At 49.6% G+C, this 16,612-nt stretch overlaps 1 protein-coding gene and 1 long non-coding RNA gene across 3 annotated transcripts; one reads left to right on the top strand and one right to left on the bottom strand.

Moving 5' to 3' along the window:
* Positions 1-6,912: 6,912 nt before the first annotated feature.
* On the bottom strand, positions 6,913-14,928 carry TBL2 (transducin beta like 2). Of its 2 annotated transcripts, none has more exons than XM_029948840.1 (7): positions 14,712-14,928; positions 12,907-13,037; positions 12,490-12,674; positions 11,885-12,036; positions 11,425-11,551; positions 10,979-11,131; positions 6,913-10,509 (listed from the first exon to the last, which is right to left on the bottom strand). In XM_029948840.1, exons 1-7 carry the CDS (start codon positions 14,839-14,841, stop codon positions 10,047-10,049), a joined length of 1,341 nt encoding a protein of 446 aa, XP_029804700.1. In that variant the 5' UTR covers positions 14,842-14,928; the 3' UTR covers positions 6,913-10,046. The 2 variants fall into 2 exon arrangements, with proteins under 2 accessions (XP_029804700.1, XP_029804701.1); XM_029948841.1 differs by having other exon boundaries at positions 12,907-13,032; positions 14,712-14,762.
* LOC115299470 lies at positions 14,675-16,612 on the top strand. The gene is made up of 3 exons (XR_003912194.1): positions 14,675-15,236; positions 15,736-16,186; positions 16,422-16,612. It is a non-coding gene; the product is annotated as an uncharacterized LOC115299470 (long non-coding RNA).

Below are 16,612 nucleotides of genomic sequence, written 5' to 3'. Positions count from 1 at the left end.
TATATATGTGTGTGTGTGTGTGTGTGTGTGTGTGTAGATATAGTTTATATATATATAATTTTATATATACCTCAAAAAAGCTCTTAAAAGCAAAAATTATAATATATGTTATATATATAAATCCTTAAATTTTCTGTCTACTTAAAATTATATTTATTTATTTATTTATTTATTTATTTATTTATTTAAACATTCTCCTTACATAAAAATAAGCAAACAAAAACATTCTTTATTTGAGATTTTAACCTAGGCATGTACATCCGGGCCTGCCTTCTCCCCACCACAGGAACGACACACCTTGTGTACTTTACACACAGCCCACAGAATAGTTTCAGCAACAATGTGTGGAAGGAACAAAAGAAGAAAAGGAAGAAAAAAGAGGGATGGAGCTCTCCTTACCACCCTCCTGGTCCTGGGTCCGCCCAGCTTTCCATCTGCCTCTCTGAGTGCGCCTGTTCTCTTTTCTTCTCCAGCCTCCGCTGCTACTTCCCCTCACCGGGAAAAACAGGACACACCCTCAGGCAGGGCAAGGGCATAAAGAATAACGGACGTATTTCTGGAGCCACCAAGAAACCCCAGATACTATAACAAAAGTTGCCCCTATTGCTCTAATCACTTAGAACATTACAAGGGCATGGGGGCTGTGAGCCACGAGCCAGGATCAAAGACCAAAATACGCAGCTCTGACTGCAAATCACATCATAGGAGTAATGTGATCTCTGAAGAGGTATTCTGGTTGCTCTTTTTATAATAAAGCAGTGTGAAAAAAAAATAAAGGGCACATCATTAAAAATGGAGTCGGGTTGACTCCATTAAAAATGCGGGGTGGCACATGGGTGGCTCAGTCGGTTGAGCATCTGACTTCAGCTCAGGTCATGATCTCATGGCTCATGAGTTTGAGCGCCACATCAGGTTCTGTGCTGACAGTTCAGAGCCCGGAGCCTGCTTCAGATTCTGTGTTTCCTTCCCTCTCTCTCTGCACCTCTCCTAGTCACTCTCTCTCTCAAAAATAAAAACATTTAAAATAAAATGGAGTCTAGAAGCCCTGAATGGAGAGCTTTTAATGACCCTAAACAGGAGGAAGCTTACCTTACATAGCAGAGCGGAAGGCAGCTCCCCTTGCCCCGCCCAGCAGATATACTCAGCCAATGAGAAGCTGTCACTACCCTAAACTCTTGTAAACAGTCCTCCCCAATTCTTTCTTTCCTCCATAAAAGTAAGGCCCTCTTCATCCTGTGCCAAGTGTATTAATCAGGACAGGCTAGCTGCTGTAACAAACAGTCCCACACATTCCATGCCTTTAACACAACACAAATTTATTTCTCTTTCATGGTCACAATACAATGCTGGGGTCAGGGACCTGCTCAGAGAATCATTGAGGGGCCCGGGTTCCCTCCATTTATTGTCTCATCCATCTAGAGCCTCGGCAGTCTCCATTGAATCCTCTGCTCCCAGTTAGCAGAAAAAAGAGAACATAGAGAACCAAAGGAAGGTTTCTAGAGGCAGTCCCAGACTCAATAGATCACTTCTGCATACATTCTAGGACTCATCTAATTGCAAGAGAGGCTGGGAATTGTCTAACCTGTATCCAAGAGAGAGAGGAGAAGAATGGATGCTGGTGAGCCACAGCGGGCAAATTTGGGATGTGGCACAGCGAGAAATTCCCATTTGCCCTGGGCTTCAGATCACAAAAGGCTTAAGAGGTATGCAAGGCAGAGGCCTCATTGTTAGGGTGAAATACAAACTTGGGGACCAGAGACCAGTCATCATCACCTGTCATCATCTCTTTCACTTTGGCTTTGTTTAATGGTTGCTGTTTTTCCTGCCTCTGGGGTCCCAAAACCACTGAAACGGGTCTGGGCCGTCAAACCCACTGGCTATACAGGGACAGTTGCATACATGTTTATGTCCCAACCCCAAAGTCATTTTACAATCTATAAATGCCAAGGCAGAGGACTCAGCACTCATTTAAGATCTGCTAAATTAGCTGGATCTGAAAGACATGATAGATGAGGAGAAGGGGCACCTTCTAGGAGACAGAGGGGAGCGTGAGGAGGCCGCCCAGCAAGCACCAAGGGATGGGTTGTCACTCTTGCAACATCACAGTGGCCTCTGGATTTTGTCACTCTATGCAGAATGAGCCCCCACCCCCACTCCAGCCTTGCTCCCATTATCTGATTCCCCAGAATCAATACAGGAGGAGACAATGGTCTGGGTTCCAGGGATTCCAGAAAGTCTGAGGGGGACGCAGGGAGGGGAGCCAGCAGGTCTGAGGGCTCTGGTGGATTGCAGCTCCCCCAGCCCCACCCTTACTGCATGGGCATGAAGCCTTCCTGGTAGCTAGTCCCTTGAGTTCAAACTGTCTGGACATGATGGAGGTGAAGTCCTGGAAGATGTGCAGGGTGGCTACAGCCCCCAAACCCCAGGGTTTAACCTTCCAGTGCCAGAGCCTTAACGCCCTCCTCACTCAGGAGACATTAGTCCCCGGGAGAATCCCACTCCAGCATGTGAACTCACAAGATGTTGCCAGCCCAGAAAGTAATGGAATGCTTTCCATTGGCAGCACAGTTGCATGGTGGATGGGGTAAGCAGAAGCCATACTGAGCTTGTTAACTGTTGAGCAGTAAGTATATGTATTCATCGTGTTAGCCAACAAATATGAAGCGCCAACTGCGTGCTCACTTGCGTGGGTACGTTAAGAATAGAAAGAGGTGCAAGACAGACTCCAAAGACTATGAAGTCCCCGTCCTCAGGGAACTTGCCTCTGGATGGCAAGATCAGAGGCAGCGTGGGGTCACATCAAGCAAGGTTTGAACTCTACACTCCATCCTGGGGTTGAATTCTTACTTGCTACTTAACCTTGACAAACCTCAGTTTTTCCATCTGCAATATGGGGATAATTGCTACTTCACAAGAGCTGCTAGGAAGTGAATGAGAAATGCGTGTAATGAGAGTTTACCGTGAAAACTTTCAATATATCACATGATGGTCTTACCGGTTTTGTACAAGCGCCTGTTCGTTGTAGAAAACAGACAACACAGAACCAAAACTTTATGCACCAATTTTTCCAAGACGTTGGTCTCTGAAACAGGACTTCGCTGGAGTAGCTGTAATTATGAAAACACATCCATACGCAAGACACTATCCAAGGCTTCAAGTATCACAGAAAGTTTGGCAAACAAATGAGCTGGTTTCCTTGATGCTCCTGAGACACTGGGTGCAGGCGGTAGGACCCCATTCCCCGGGGCAAGTGGTCAGGATGAGGGTGGGGCCGGGAGGAGAGGAGGGAGGGAGGGTCCCTGGGGTGGGACAGCCAGCCATTCCTCGGGTGGATGAGAACTCCATCTTGATCTCTCCCTGTATTGTGTGCTGTCAAAACCTGCAAGGCAGGTCTGTCCCTGACACTCCTCTTAAAGCAGCCTCAGGTTCTGGGAGTTTATTTTTATTTTTAGAATATTTGTTTTAGCTACATGAGTGTTTTTTAAATTTTTTTAATGTTTTTTTTAATTTATTTTTGAGAGACAGAGAGAGACAGCACGAGCAGGGGAGGGTCAGAGAGAGAGAGAGGGAGACACAGAATATGAAGCAGGCTCCAGGCACAGAGCCCGATGTGGGGCTCGAACCCACGAACCATGAGATCATGACCTGAGCTGAAGCCAGACGCTTAACTGACTGAGCCACCCAGGCACCCCAGGTTCTGGGAGTTTAAACGATGTGCCCCAAACCACAGGCTGGTTAAAGGCTTCGGGATCCCTGGGTCCTATTGGAAAGGCCACTTCGTAAGGGAGGGGTCCAGAATGAGCACCCAGGTGGGCACTCAGGGATCCCAAGACCCTGGGGCAACAGATAAATAACAACACAATGTGGGGCAGGGACAGAGGAATGTTAAGGTTTGTGAAAACAATGAGGACCCATTAAGTTAGTCTGAGGTAAAGAGAGGAAAGCCTGTTTACAAAGACAAACTCCTAAGCCAGCGGAGGTGACGGCTCCTGTGGCCAGGGACCTGAGCTGGAGGATTTCTGGTGCCGAGCAAAGACAGGATAGCCAGAGAGGGCCCCTGGATGACCATTGGGCACAAGCAAGAGTGTCCCTACTCACCTGTAGGGACAGGACGCATTCTGGGTAAGGCAGTCCTGTATGATATGAAGAACATTCCAAATCAAGGCTGGACAGCACAGTGCCGTGATCCCCAAACTTGGGTGTCCGAGTCACCTGGGAGCTCATAAAGAACACAGAGACCCGGGCCTGGTGAGGCAGGTAGGACCCGGGCCCTGACTGTTAAACCCCCGTCTCAGGTGGTCTGACACCTGCCACAGCTTGGGAATCCTTCAGAACATGGCTTTGGGCCCAGACTCAATGGGTTTGAATCCCAGCTCGGCCACACGCCTCCAGCCATGCTATACATTCACGTGTGTGACCTGGAACTTCTACTAGGACCGATCTCAGAACTGCCGGGAGGGCAGGACAGGTTGTTAGCAGCACAGCCACCGAACGGTGTCCTGGACCGTAAGGTGTACTCTGGGAATGGTAGTCCCTATTTTCAAACCAGTTTCATCTGGGGCAGAAAGGTGCCATGAGAGAAGAAAATGGGATTGCGGGGTAAAACAGGATTTTCAATACACTTAACAGAGAGATTCTTAAAAACCAGAAAATCCTACTCAGCTAGCATACGTGACTAGCCAGTGAGCAGCTTGAGACGTATGAGCGAGAAGCTGAGTGCCCAGGTTGCCATGACAGCGTCTACACCAGGAGGAGGAAAAGGCTCTATCAGTTTATTAGAGAAAGCTGGAATGCTCAGCTCCCCACACGGCTTCCTTCCTGTCAGCTCGATCCGGGGACGTGATGGAGGAATAATTGAGGTGGAAGCTTCCACACGGGTACCCCGCGGGCAGCTGCTCTCTGGGATACTTGGAAGATCTTAAAGGGGAGACTGGAGAGCCATCATCAAGCTACAGATACGGGCTAAGAAAGTATACAGGGCCGCTTCCGTATCCAGAACTTCCAGAAGTACTCTGAGACCCTGGACACATGATACTGTGTTTCATTTCTGATGGGTGAAGGAGAGCTTAGGTGAGTGAACTTGAAACCATAGGCAAAAAACCAAGTGTAACAGTTAACAGTGTTAGGGGTGGGCCAAGAGGATGCCTTCTGGGGGACCTGTCTTGGCCTCCTCGTGCTGTGCCCCTCCCCACGAGCAGGGTTTGCGGGACCGAGGAAATGTGGACACCCAGTGCTTGTGTCCTCACCTCACCCATCAGACAAGTTCGGGTTAGACCTTAGACCTTGGAATCCCTGTCCAAAGTGACCCAAGCCCCCTTCTGGGGCCTACGGGAGCCTCCCCACCCCGTCCATTTTCACAAAGGCAGTGCTGCCCCATGGTGCAACGCCCTGAGGCCCAAGTGTTGGGTGGCCAAGGGGCAGTGGTTTGTGGCACAAGGGACATTCGGGAAGGTGTGTGCTGTGGTTCACCTTGAGAATGTGGGCAAGAACCAGGTGGGAAGAGAAGGGAAGAGGCCTAGACCACGATCCCAGCTGTGACACCACACTGTGGTAGAGACCAGACTCTGAGAATTCTAAATTCACACTTGGCCTTCCAGAATGTTATGTCAAGGTAGGAAGATGGAATAGATTTGGGCTCGGCTTGATTTAGAACCTTTAAATATTAAGATGTGGTACGTGGGTCTCCATTTGCATTCTTGCCTCTGGCTTTACAAATGTTGGGGGCTGCGCCTGATGGCTAAAGGCAGGCACTTCAGTACCAGACAGGCCTGAACTGAAATATCTGAGTGTGTCATTTATTAATTCAACACTCTAACAGTACTGATGGTAAGGCTCTTTCGGTTCCGAGGAGGAGTAACCGAATTCAAATGGACTTCATCATAAGTAGGGGACTTATTGGTTCTTATAACTGACAAGTCCAGCGGTAGAAACCGCAGGCGTGTTTGGATCCGGCAGACCAGCATCCTCTCAGCATGGGGTCTCCACATCTTTGGTCCTGCTTTCCTCTGTTAGCTCCCTTTTTAGGCAGGATTATACACATGGTCATAAGCTTACATCCTATTTACTAAGCAATCCCTGCAGAAAATTAAAGGTATCACTTTTCTAAAGAGCAGGCAAAATCCAGGGATCTGATGCTTATATGCCTACCATGGAGGGTCTGTGTCTGTCTCCTATAAATCTGTGGATTAAGAGTATGGGAAAGTAGTTTTCACCAAATAAAAACTAAGATGTGGTTACCAAGGGAACAGCCAAGGCAGAAACAAGTGATTTGACGGGGAATAAATGCTTAGCACTCAAGGTTAGCCACTCTTGATGTGATGCAGAAAACGCAAACGGACTCAAAACTAGGGATGCATGCAGAATGGAAAGCAAGCGGGAACCATGTTCATTTTCTAACTACCCCAGATTCTGGAATGATTTGGCAGCTTGAAGAAATGAAGACTTGGAAATGCACTCACGATCTCAGAAGACACACTAGAGCTGTGTGTATGAATCATGCTTTCGGTTGCTATGGCTGATTCTGCAAATGCCAACCTGTGCGCATCAGTGCGCCTCGGCCTCAAAAGCTGGGTGTGAAACCAAGCCTTGTTTGCCAAGAAGACTCCGATTTCTGGAATCGTGTAGAGAAGCACATGAATCCCCAAATTATTAAGTTTCTAGATACGTGGCCAATTTGGGGCAATGTTCGGTCTACCTAACACTGAGATAAACTACTATCACTGATAACTTGTCACAACAGTATGTGCTTTCTACTCACCTGTCATCCCTAATTAAAGAACAATCTCAAATATGAGGACCTTTCTTTACCTTGATGGAAACTGACCAAGACTATTAATAGGGCTTTAAATGTGAACTTTTGTGGTTTAAATACTTTTTTTCTATTTTTGATGACTAATAAAAATAGGCTGTAAATCACATTTTAAATATTTCCCTGTTTTTATTTTGAAAAATTGCAAACCCACAGAAGTTGAAATAGTGATACTAAAATATTAATGCGAAATAATGATACTAAAATATTAATGCCGCCTTCACACACACACTTTTGTTCAAAGAAACATGGTGACCTCTGCTCTATGTTAATATCCAGACCCCTTCTCCGTGTTTATAAGAGAAGCAGCCTCATCTTTAGTGAGAGGAGCAGTGTCCTCAGGAAGTCTGTGTTGACTTGTTTGTAGGGCTTCACTGATCTCATTAGAAACTCAGCCCTGTGAGACCCTCCGGACAAGATTTATTTCCATTTTACAGATGAGGAAACAAACTCAGGGAGGCCAAGTGATCTGCCTGCTCAAGGTCTCAAGTCAGTAAGTGACCCGGCCAAACCTGGAACCAAAGACTTCTGACTTCAGTAATTCAACATACTCGGGTCACTTCTCTCCTGGATACACAGTGAGAGTAAAGCCGGAGCCAAACAGGTATGCAAAGGGTTCTAGCCTCATTCTTCTGATCGTCTGAAAGCAAATATTCACCAACACCCATGTGCACAGCGTTATCAATCAGAATTCTGTTATCAGGAGCATAAAAAAACCACAATGGAAATTGAGAGCAGAAGAGTGCACACAGAAGGTACAGAAATATCTGGTAACTGCCCCCCGATTTGACTTCAATATTTACTGAGTGCTTACTCTGTTCCCAAGATTGTGCTTGGGACACTGAGCAAGTAAGACAGATGAAGATTCTGCCCTTGTGGAGCTCACATTCCCACGGGCTAAGGAACAATCCAGAAGCTGCCAATGAGAGACTGGTGGGTTGCAACTGGCCCACATTAGTGTTTTGATTGGTCCATAGTGTTTAGTTTTTGTCTTTTTATAATAAGCTGCCAACTTCTAGCTCCTCTGAAATAGGCAACTTCTGTGGGATTCCTGAATAAGAAGTAGCACCTCCCCCCTCCCCCCCCTCAAGTGCCGTCTGGAGAGGACTTCAGTTCCCAGCATTTCCCACTGTCTTACACTCAGGCAACTGTGGCCCAATTCATGCATTTGCATTTCCTACTTGACATCCCAAAGCATTTAAGCTGAAACTCCTGAGGCAAACAATCAAATGAGATCATTTCAGATCATTTCAGATAGCAGGAGTCATACCAAAGAAATAAAATGAGCCAATGAGACAGGAGTGATAGGATTGGTGGAAAGGGCTACTTCAGAATGGGTGCTCAGGGAGGGTCTCTCCGAAGTTTAACTGCAACAGAGAACTGCATTATGACAAATCTGCCAAGAGAACAGAAAAAAACGCTTCCAAGCGGAGGGACCAGGACGGGCACGGGTTCCGCCCAGGAAAGGAAATAACTTGGCTTGGTCAAAGAACAAATAAAAGCAAGTTTGGGGTGGTTGGGAGAGTGGGTGACGGGATCACAGAGGAAGAAAGAAGCCAGATTATATACGACCTTCAAGGCCATGATGAGAATTTTGGATTTTATTCCAAGTGCAACCGGAGAGCCTTTGGAAGGCTTTTGCTTGGGAATAATGTGATCCGGTTAACATTTTTCAAAGATGACTCTTGGAAGCAGATGTAGGGAATTGATTTAAACGAGGCAAGAGAGGAAGCAGGGCGAGGAGAAAAGCTGGATTATCCTGGATTATCCTAGTCCAGCAGGGGACAGTGGCTAGGACCAGGATGGTAGCAGAGAAGACAGAGAGAAGCAGACTCAGGATATAGTCTGGAGTATAACCAGAATTCTCTGGAGTGGATGGCAGTAGTGCCAGTGGGCCGGAGGGATTAATAAAAATGAAGTAAGGAGGGATAACTCCAAGGTTGTGCCTTGTTCAAAGGGATGTCTAGGGGAGGCCCCCATTGCAGGGACTGAGGGCAAGAATGGGACTTCAGATGAATAAATTTTGCCAAGACTCAAGTGCTCCTAGATCTTCCTTTCTCCCACATCCAAGCTGTCTCCAATCCAAAACTCGGAACTTGCCTCATCTCTCACCAACTTCGTCCCTTCAACCTCAGATCCACCGCCTCCACCTTGATTCAATCCTTTCTCTTACCTTGACTTTTCCAACAGCCTTCTACAGCTATGAATCAACTAGCAAAAAGCACTTAAATATCCACGTGCACCTCTCACCCACCAGCCATCTTTGATGGCAGAGATCATGTCCTATTCATATGCATCCTCAGTGCTGGTGTTATGCTGGGTCCGGAGCAGGCACTCAGATATTTTGGAACTGAAAGGAGGTGTCCTCAGACAGAATACAACCTCCTTGCAGAGAGGAGTCCTGTCTTGGAATGCTAGCATTCCTCTACACAACTGAAGAACCAGATTCAAAATGCATAATCAAGTTCCAGAAACTCTGCCTTCCCAAAGGATGGGTTTCTTTTTTCATTTAGTTTCAAAGTACACCGATCTTGTTAATAAACAAGATTGGCCAACAGACAATGTATATTACTACTCTAGTCCACTTTTCTTCCAAATCTAGGGACTTTACAGGTGCATACGTTAACAACATCTTTACAAGGAGGTCAAGGGAGAGGATTATTCTCCATTTTACAAATAAAAAAACCGAGGCACCAAATGATCCCTTAATTACTTTTTGATGGAGTTCAGAGCTTCCTCTGGATCAAGACTAGCCCTTCCCTGATCCCACAGTTCTGTAACTGGAAGGTATCCCAGGCTCCAACCCCTGCGAAACTGCTGGTTAGTACTCAGGGGTCCCCTAGGTTTTGCCTCCACAACTGCAAACTCCTTTGGGTACCAGGTTGCATTGCCCCAAGGTCAAAGGCCATGTCCTCTCTCTCTAACTGACCATTTCCCTCAGTGCCCGGTGAAGACAGAGTCCATCTCTTGGGCCCAGGAGAAAGAGAAGCACCTTGGTCGTTAGACCTGGAGGTCAAGTAAGGCCAGGAGTCACAACCGGCAAGGAGAGAGACAGAGAGAGAGAGAGAGAGAGAGAGAGAGAGAGAGATACCAAAGTAGGCAAGAATCGTTTCAATGAAGAAAAGGAGAGGAGCCACCACTGAGAACGTCAAAATACTCCTTTCAAAAGGCTTCCAGCTGAGGAGTACCAGGAAAGAGGAGTGGCAGCAGCGGCGGGCCAGATCCTTCCCGCCCAGAGTCACTTCTTCAAGGCGCCCAGGCTTCTCAGAGCCTCCTGGGCCTGCGTCAGCTGCTGCTGCAGCCTCTGGCGGGTGCTCTCGTTGAAGGCCCGCTTCAGGAGGCCCTGCATTTCCTCAACCACTGCCCGATGGCCAGAGGTGTTGTGGAAAAGCCGCACTGCCCGGTCCCCACAGGAGGCCAGAAGCCGGCCAGTGATGTCAAAGGACAAGTCAGTGATACACTCCCCATGGACCTGCTCAAAGAACTCCTCCTTTTCACCCCGCCGGGTGTTGTAGAGATGAATATTGCTGCCACTGGCCAAGGCCAAGACCTGGGCATCAGGGGAGAGCGCCAGGCGGCACGGCCTGGTGCTCGCCTCTTCAAAGCAGCCTGTCCTCAGCAAGTAGGGATCCTGCTGCTTCTTGTACTCCACATCTGTGTCCCACAGTTTCCACGTCCCGTCCTTGGAGACTGAGGCCATCCTGCAACATGGAAAATCATGGTTCTAGCCCCACCGCACGCCGGAGGGGAGGGACTGGGACAACATTAGGGGCTCTGGTTAGGAAGCCACGTACACGGCTAGGTCTACTTCTTGCTGAGAGTGGGGCACTCTACCCACTTCAGAGCTGCTGCAGGGACAGGCAAAAAAGGCCCTGGTTGGGGCGCCTGGGTGGCTCAGTCAGTTAAGCATCTGGCTTCGGCTCAGGTCATGATCTCACAGTTTGTGGGTTCGAGCCCCGCATCAGGCTCTGTGCTGACAGCTACTTCAGAGCCTGGAGCCTGCTTCAGATTCTGTGTCTCCCTCTCTCTCTGACCCTCCCCTGTTTGCACTGTCTCTCTCTGCCTCTCAAAAATAAAAAAAAAATTTTTTAATAAAAAAAAAAAAAAAAGGCCCTGGTTGCCAAGAGGGGCTGGGAGCCACTGGTAAGCCGTCAGAGAGGATTCACTCACCTGCGGGAGTCATTGGAGAAAGCGAAGAAGTGGACGGCGGCCGAGTGGCCCTTCAGTTCAAAGGCTCGCACAACCTCCTGGAAGTCCCCTTTTTTCCCAAAGCAGACTTCCCAAACTTTGACATCTGGAGTGAAGCCACACGAGCCCACAAACCTGTCACACAACCAGGTTCCTTTACAACTTCATCTGTAGGGCATTTCATTTCTGCCGACCCGCTAGACCTCATTCCCGAGAAAGTTAATAATCTACCTGAATAACGCTGTACTTTAAAACCTGCTTCTCTATGTGACCTCAGTCCATCCTCATGGCCACGCTAGAAGATAATCGCCCCCCTACCACACGTGATTCCCCACGATCTGCTCCTCCCGCTCTCTGCAGCTGGCGCTCCGCTCTGCCCTTGGCCATGCCTTCCGCCCACCCCGGATGCCAAGCCCCTCCCTCCTCACCTACTACAAGGGGATATGGCAGCATGGGCATTGTTCATCTGGTTAGTGTTGATAGTAGACAGCACGTGACCTTTCAGGTTCCAGATGAGGATAGTGGTGTCGCTGGAAGCAGTCATGATGAACTTCCCTGAGAGGGGAGGAGGGTGACATGAGCTGAGGTCTATCACCTGACCAAGTGTCATCCTCTGACACTTAGGAAGGTCTCTGCTGCCCCAAGTATCCATGCTCCTCTCCTGGGCCAAGGGTCACCACAGACTAGGATTTTCCTGCAGACTGTGGGTCTTAACTGCCTCCCCTGGGGACCCGCTGTGGCTCCCAGGACTCCAGGGGAACCCAGAGAAGAGTCCCTTTGTCAAAACCAGGGCTGGGCAGGACTCTCAGGCAGCGTTAACTCATTCAGCAAATAGCTGGGGCTATTCCCTCGATCTTAGGTAAGCTCCATCCTCTGAATGCCTCTCACCTGTGTCAGCAATGCCAATGTTGATGACGGGTGCCTTGTGCTTTTTGGGAAAGTCCTCTGGGGTGGCCGTGAAGGTATAGCCTCCATCCTCTCTCTTGGTCATCTTGAAGACACGAAGCGTGTCTCCATTGGCCAGCCAGACGACGAAGGCTCTAGAGACAGGTAGCAGACAAGGCACTCACTCCTCTGGACACAGAGGCCGGTGTGTGCCGGCTCCCGTGCCAGGCTCTGAGGACAATCATGGTCTTCCTTCGTGCCCCAGTCCGGCCCTGCAACTTAACCCCCTGGTTCCAAAACCTCTTACTACTCCTCAGGTGGTAGGGCTCTCGCAGCTTTGGCTCTTTCGGTTTCTCTCTAGAGTCTGGAAAACCATTACAGCCTCCAAGATGAGTCTGGAGCCAGGCTTTGGTACTTCCCAAGTAGGAACGCATCTTCCCCTCGCTGCTTCCTGGCTGTGTAAAACGCAAGCTCAAGCTGTCTGATTGTCTTTCTGCCACCCCCAGGGAGACCCAGGGTCCCCCTTCACTATCCCGAGCCATGTATGGGAAGGACAGAAGCCTGGGCCTGGCTTCTGCAGGCCCAGCTGACGCTCCACCTTGTCGCACCTGCAGTCGGGGCTGAAGCGCACCAGGGTGGCATGGTCCAGCTCCACGTTGGCTCTCATGCTGCGATGCTCCCGCTGCAGGAAGTCCTTGGTGCTCCAGATGCGGACGGTGCGGTCATCGGCACAGGTGGCCAGGTACTTGCCATTGCTGCTAAAGTCCATGCAAGATATGTTCCCGCTGTGGCTCTAAGGGAAGGGTTGCAGGAAGTATGAACAGGGACCCCCTTGGGCAGATGGAGTCTGTTGCCTGGATTAACAGCAAGCTGCTGATGGGGTGTGATGAGAGGGGACAGGATGGGGCAGCCCCACTGATTTTGGCCGGAGGCAGCAGGGTCTATCATGTGCACAGAATACAAAAAAAGGCAAAGTCTGTGGGGGTGTCTTTGTATATGTGTGTTGAACACGAGTACCCATATACCTTCAGTGCCGCAGCCAGGAGGCGGTGAGTAAAGTTGTGCTGTTGAGGCTTCTCCTTGCGAATCCGCTGATGCTGTTTCTGCTTCTTGGATCTCAAGGACTTGTCACGTGGAAGTCCATTTGCTTTCTGGCCTAGGAGGAAGGGCCATGTCACCTATCCATTCACTCACTCACCAACCATTTCTGACCGCCTATGCTTGGCCAGGCATTGAGGGAGCAGCAAGAGACAACCAGATAGAGAGAGTGGTCGAGGAGAGTGATATGAGTAAAAAGAGGGCTTTGGAATCGACTGGGTTTGGATTGCAGCTCTATCACGAAGGACCTTGAGAAGACTGCTTGCTGTTAGTCTATAGAGCACCTCAGGGCAAGTGAGAAAAGGCGCCCTCTCTGCAGGAGCAACTAGCTCAGTGGATACACAGCACTGCCAACCAAGGGCAGATCCTTGGCCAGACAGCCCTAGGTAGGAAATAATGTGCACACCAAATCTGGCGGTCCTGGGCTTGGGCAATTCAAAGTGGTCTGGGCCTTGTTTTCCTTAAAAAGAAGGGGAAAAAAAAAAGAAGCAGAGCACCCAACACGAGCATTTAAGGCTCAAAGGACTCCCAGAAAGAACTCAGGGATGAGAGGTAGTCAATACCCGTTGAGGGAGTACCTACGCTGTGCCAGAAACAGTGCCCATCACTTTTGCATCAATTAGCTAATTTAGGAGCACCTGGGTGGCTCAGTAGGGCAAGCACCCATCTCTGGAGATCAGCTTGGGTCATGATCTCACAAGTTTGTGAGTACAAGCCCCATGTCCAGCTCCAAGATGACAGTGTGGAGTCTGCTTAGGATTCACTCATTCTCTCTCTCTCTCTCTCTCTGCCCCTCCCCTGCTCTAGTGTTCTCTTTCAAAATAAATTTTAAAAAATAGCTAATCTGAGAATCAGATCAGATGCAGAGTGGGCATGTGTTAAATCGCTGCAGATGCTCCTCAATTCGTACAGGAAAAAAACTCCCGAGGCTCCTCTACAGAGACCACCACAACCTGCCCTCTCTCCAGCCTTGATGGGCAAGCGCCCTCCTCTCAGGCCATCACCAAACGCCCTTTCGGAACTCTTTGCCTTCAGGCATGTAACCTTTGCCAGCAATGCTCTTCTTCCCTCCTTGGCCAAACTCTGACCCGCGTATCCTTCAAGACCCCACGTGTTTCCTACTCTAAAGTGAAGATTTCCTTGACCCCTCCCCACCGAAAAAGTAGGGCTGACCACTCCCACTCTTGGGTTTCCTGCCGCTAGGACTGACCTCTTCTATGAAATCCATTACAGTGTATTTTTCACTTACATATTCGGATGTTCTTCTCCCTTACGCGGCAGTGTCCTCACTAAAGAAAAAGTCCCCAAAACCTACTGAGATACTACGTACTCTAATAAATGTCACTCATGTCCAGGAACAAGTCGGAGTACTAACAAATGTGTGCCCGTCTCCCCTCACCTCTTCCGATTTTCCTAAAATAACGAACAAGCCGCGCGCTGGAGAGTTTACTAGGGCTCTAGCAGCAACCCCGGGGAGACGCCGGGACTCGGTGGGACAGCGCCTCGTCCTCGGCCACCAAGAAAGCGGCAGCGCCGACCCACGACGCGCCCCTAGTCCTCCCGAAGGGGCGCAACCAGCCTGGCGAGCCGGCACCTCGTCTAGAAAAGCAAAGCTCATTTGGACAAAAGGAAAAACTGAGGCCCACGCGGTGCCCCAACCGCCGGTCGGACCACTGGGAGGCCAGGAGCGTGGTCCTCGCGGATCTTCCTCACCCGCCCCCGCCCCACTAACCGGCGGACCGGCTGCAAGTCTCCTCCTCCGACCGCAGCCACCCCCGCGCTACCGCCGCTGTCGCCATCAGGGCCAACAGTCCGAGCAACAGCGACAGGCCCATCAGCTCCGGCATTTGTGGGAGCTCCATGTCTGCACCGCCGCTGCCACCTCAGCCTTTGACTACGCGGGCAACTGCACGCCTCCGCGGGGCCGCGCACGCACAGGGCGGGGCCTGACCGTTGGCGCGTCCCGAGGGACGGGGCGGGGCTTGCCCGTTGGGGCGTCTCGCGGGGCGGGGCTGAACCTTTGGTTCGTCTAGAAGGGCGGGGCCTGGTTGCCGGAAGGACTCGTGGGTGGGGCTTGACCGTTGGTGCGTCTCGCAGGGCGGGGCCTGACTGTTGGAGTGACTCGCTGGGCGGTGTCCACCCATGGATCGTCCCGAGGGCCGGGGCCTGGCCCTTCTGGGGTCTGGTTCTTGAAGCTGCGTTGTCTCTCCCAAGCTGGGAGGCGAATTCTGCAGGCTCTGCGGAGTCCTCCCCTTGAGTAATTTACTGACAGTTGTTTATTAAAGGAGTTATTCTAGCCATCACCACAGTGGATCCTTTCAGGGAGGCAAGGCAGGGATTATTACTCCTATTTAACAGGTCTTAACATCAGGGGAAATTTTGATGGGCTTTTACATTGAAGCATGGGATAATTGCCTCAGCAAAGACCCGAGAAGGGATGCTGTGGGAAAGCAAGAGCATGAGTAAAAATGTAAGTAGCAGCTAAGAGTGGAAAGATCTAGAGGGCCTAGAGCGCTAGCTGAATCCAACAGAAAGGAGCCTCTGCTGGTTATTATAGGGTGAGTTAGGGCAAAACTGGTGTCTCTTGAGATCCTCTGGAAGGATCAGTTGGGTGCAAGACCAAACACAGAAGGAAAATCAGGAGGTGTTTGCAAGGATCCAAGAAGGAGATAATAAGGGCCTAGACTTATATGTGGCCCTGGGAGGTGGAAAGGAACTTGAAAAGATTTTTAACAAGATTTTTTTTTTAATTACAGATTCAAAAAGGGTTGGAAAAAACGAACAGGAAGTTTCCATGAACATTCACCCAGTTTCCCCCAATGGTAACATCTTAACATAACTATAGTGTGATATCAAAACCAGGAAACTGGCCTCCATACAACCTGTGGAGTTCATTCAGCTCTAACCAAAAAGGAACTACTCTGAAAGACTGATTGATTGTATTTGAATTAGACCTGCTTGGGTGGAAAGGGAATGTTCTCAGAACAGGGAGCAATGCTCCACAGGTCTCCCAGCCCTACAACCCAGAGTAAGTACCAGAGTCAGGGATTCCAGATTCAGAGATTTCCATGCCCACCTGGGAACCTCTCCTGTAGTGTAGACTCTCAGGCCTTTACAAGGACCCTCTAAGGGGAGAGGATGTTGCAGAGACCAGACGACGCGTAACCTTGGTTGAGGACATAGATCCAGTCAGAGAGCAAACAGAGGGTAGCCTCATTTCCTTCCCTTTTGTCCTTTGTGTGTGTGTGTGTGGGGGGGATTGGCATGGACTCAGCTGTGGGCAGTGGTGTGGGGAGGGCTGGGGTGGGGGGGGTGTCCAGAACATCCTGGGGCTTTTCCTCTTTAATTTGCTACTGAGAACTGTAGCACTAGCCATGAACCACTTTCTCCATCACCTAGAGACAAAGCTGTACTTTTTTAGTGTACTTTTTTATTTAAGCAGTCTCTACACCCAACATGGGGATCAAACTCATGACCCTCAAGATCAAGAGTTGCATGTTCCACTGACTGAGCCAGCTGGGTGCCACGAGAAACCTGTACTTTTAGAAGAACTTCCTTCAGGACACCTGGGTGGCTCAATTGCTTAAGTGTCAGCTCAAGTCATGACCTCATGGTTCTTGAGTTCGAGCCCCA

The sequence above is a fragment of the Suricata suricatta genome, chromosome 8, assembly GCF_006229205.1.
Source record: "Suricata suricatta isolate VVHF042 chromosome 8, meerkat_22Aug2017_6uvM2_HiC, whole genome shotgun sequence".
Lineage (NCBI taxonomy): Eukaryota > Metazoa > Chordata > Mammalia > Carnivora > Herpestidae > Suricata > Suricata suricatta.
The sequence above is the reverse complement of the archived record's forward strand: the minus strand, read 5'-3'. Positions and strand labels throughout refer to the sequence as shown.

Excerpts from the sequence above, each read along its gene's own strand:
- TBL2 (XM_029948840.1), bottom strand. The coding sequence starts at position 14,841 with ATGGAGCTCCCACAAATGCCGGAGCTGATGGGCCTGTCGCTGTTGCTC. Across the intron at positions 12,037-12,489 it reads CGCTTCAGCCCCGACTGCAG|AGCCTTCGTCGTCTGGCTGG; the intron begins GTGCGACAAGGT and ends ACCTGTCTCTAG. Across the intron at positions 11,552-11,884 it reads CATTGGCATTGCTGACACAG|GGAAGTTCATCATGACTGCT; the intron begins GTGAGAGGCATT and ends CTCCCCTCTCAG.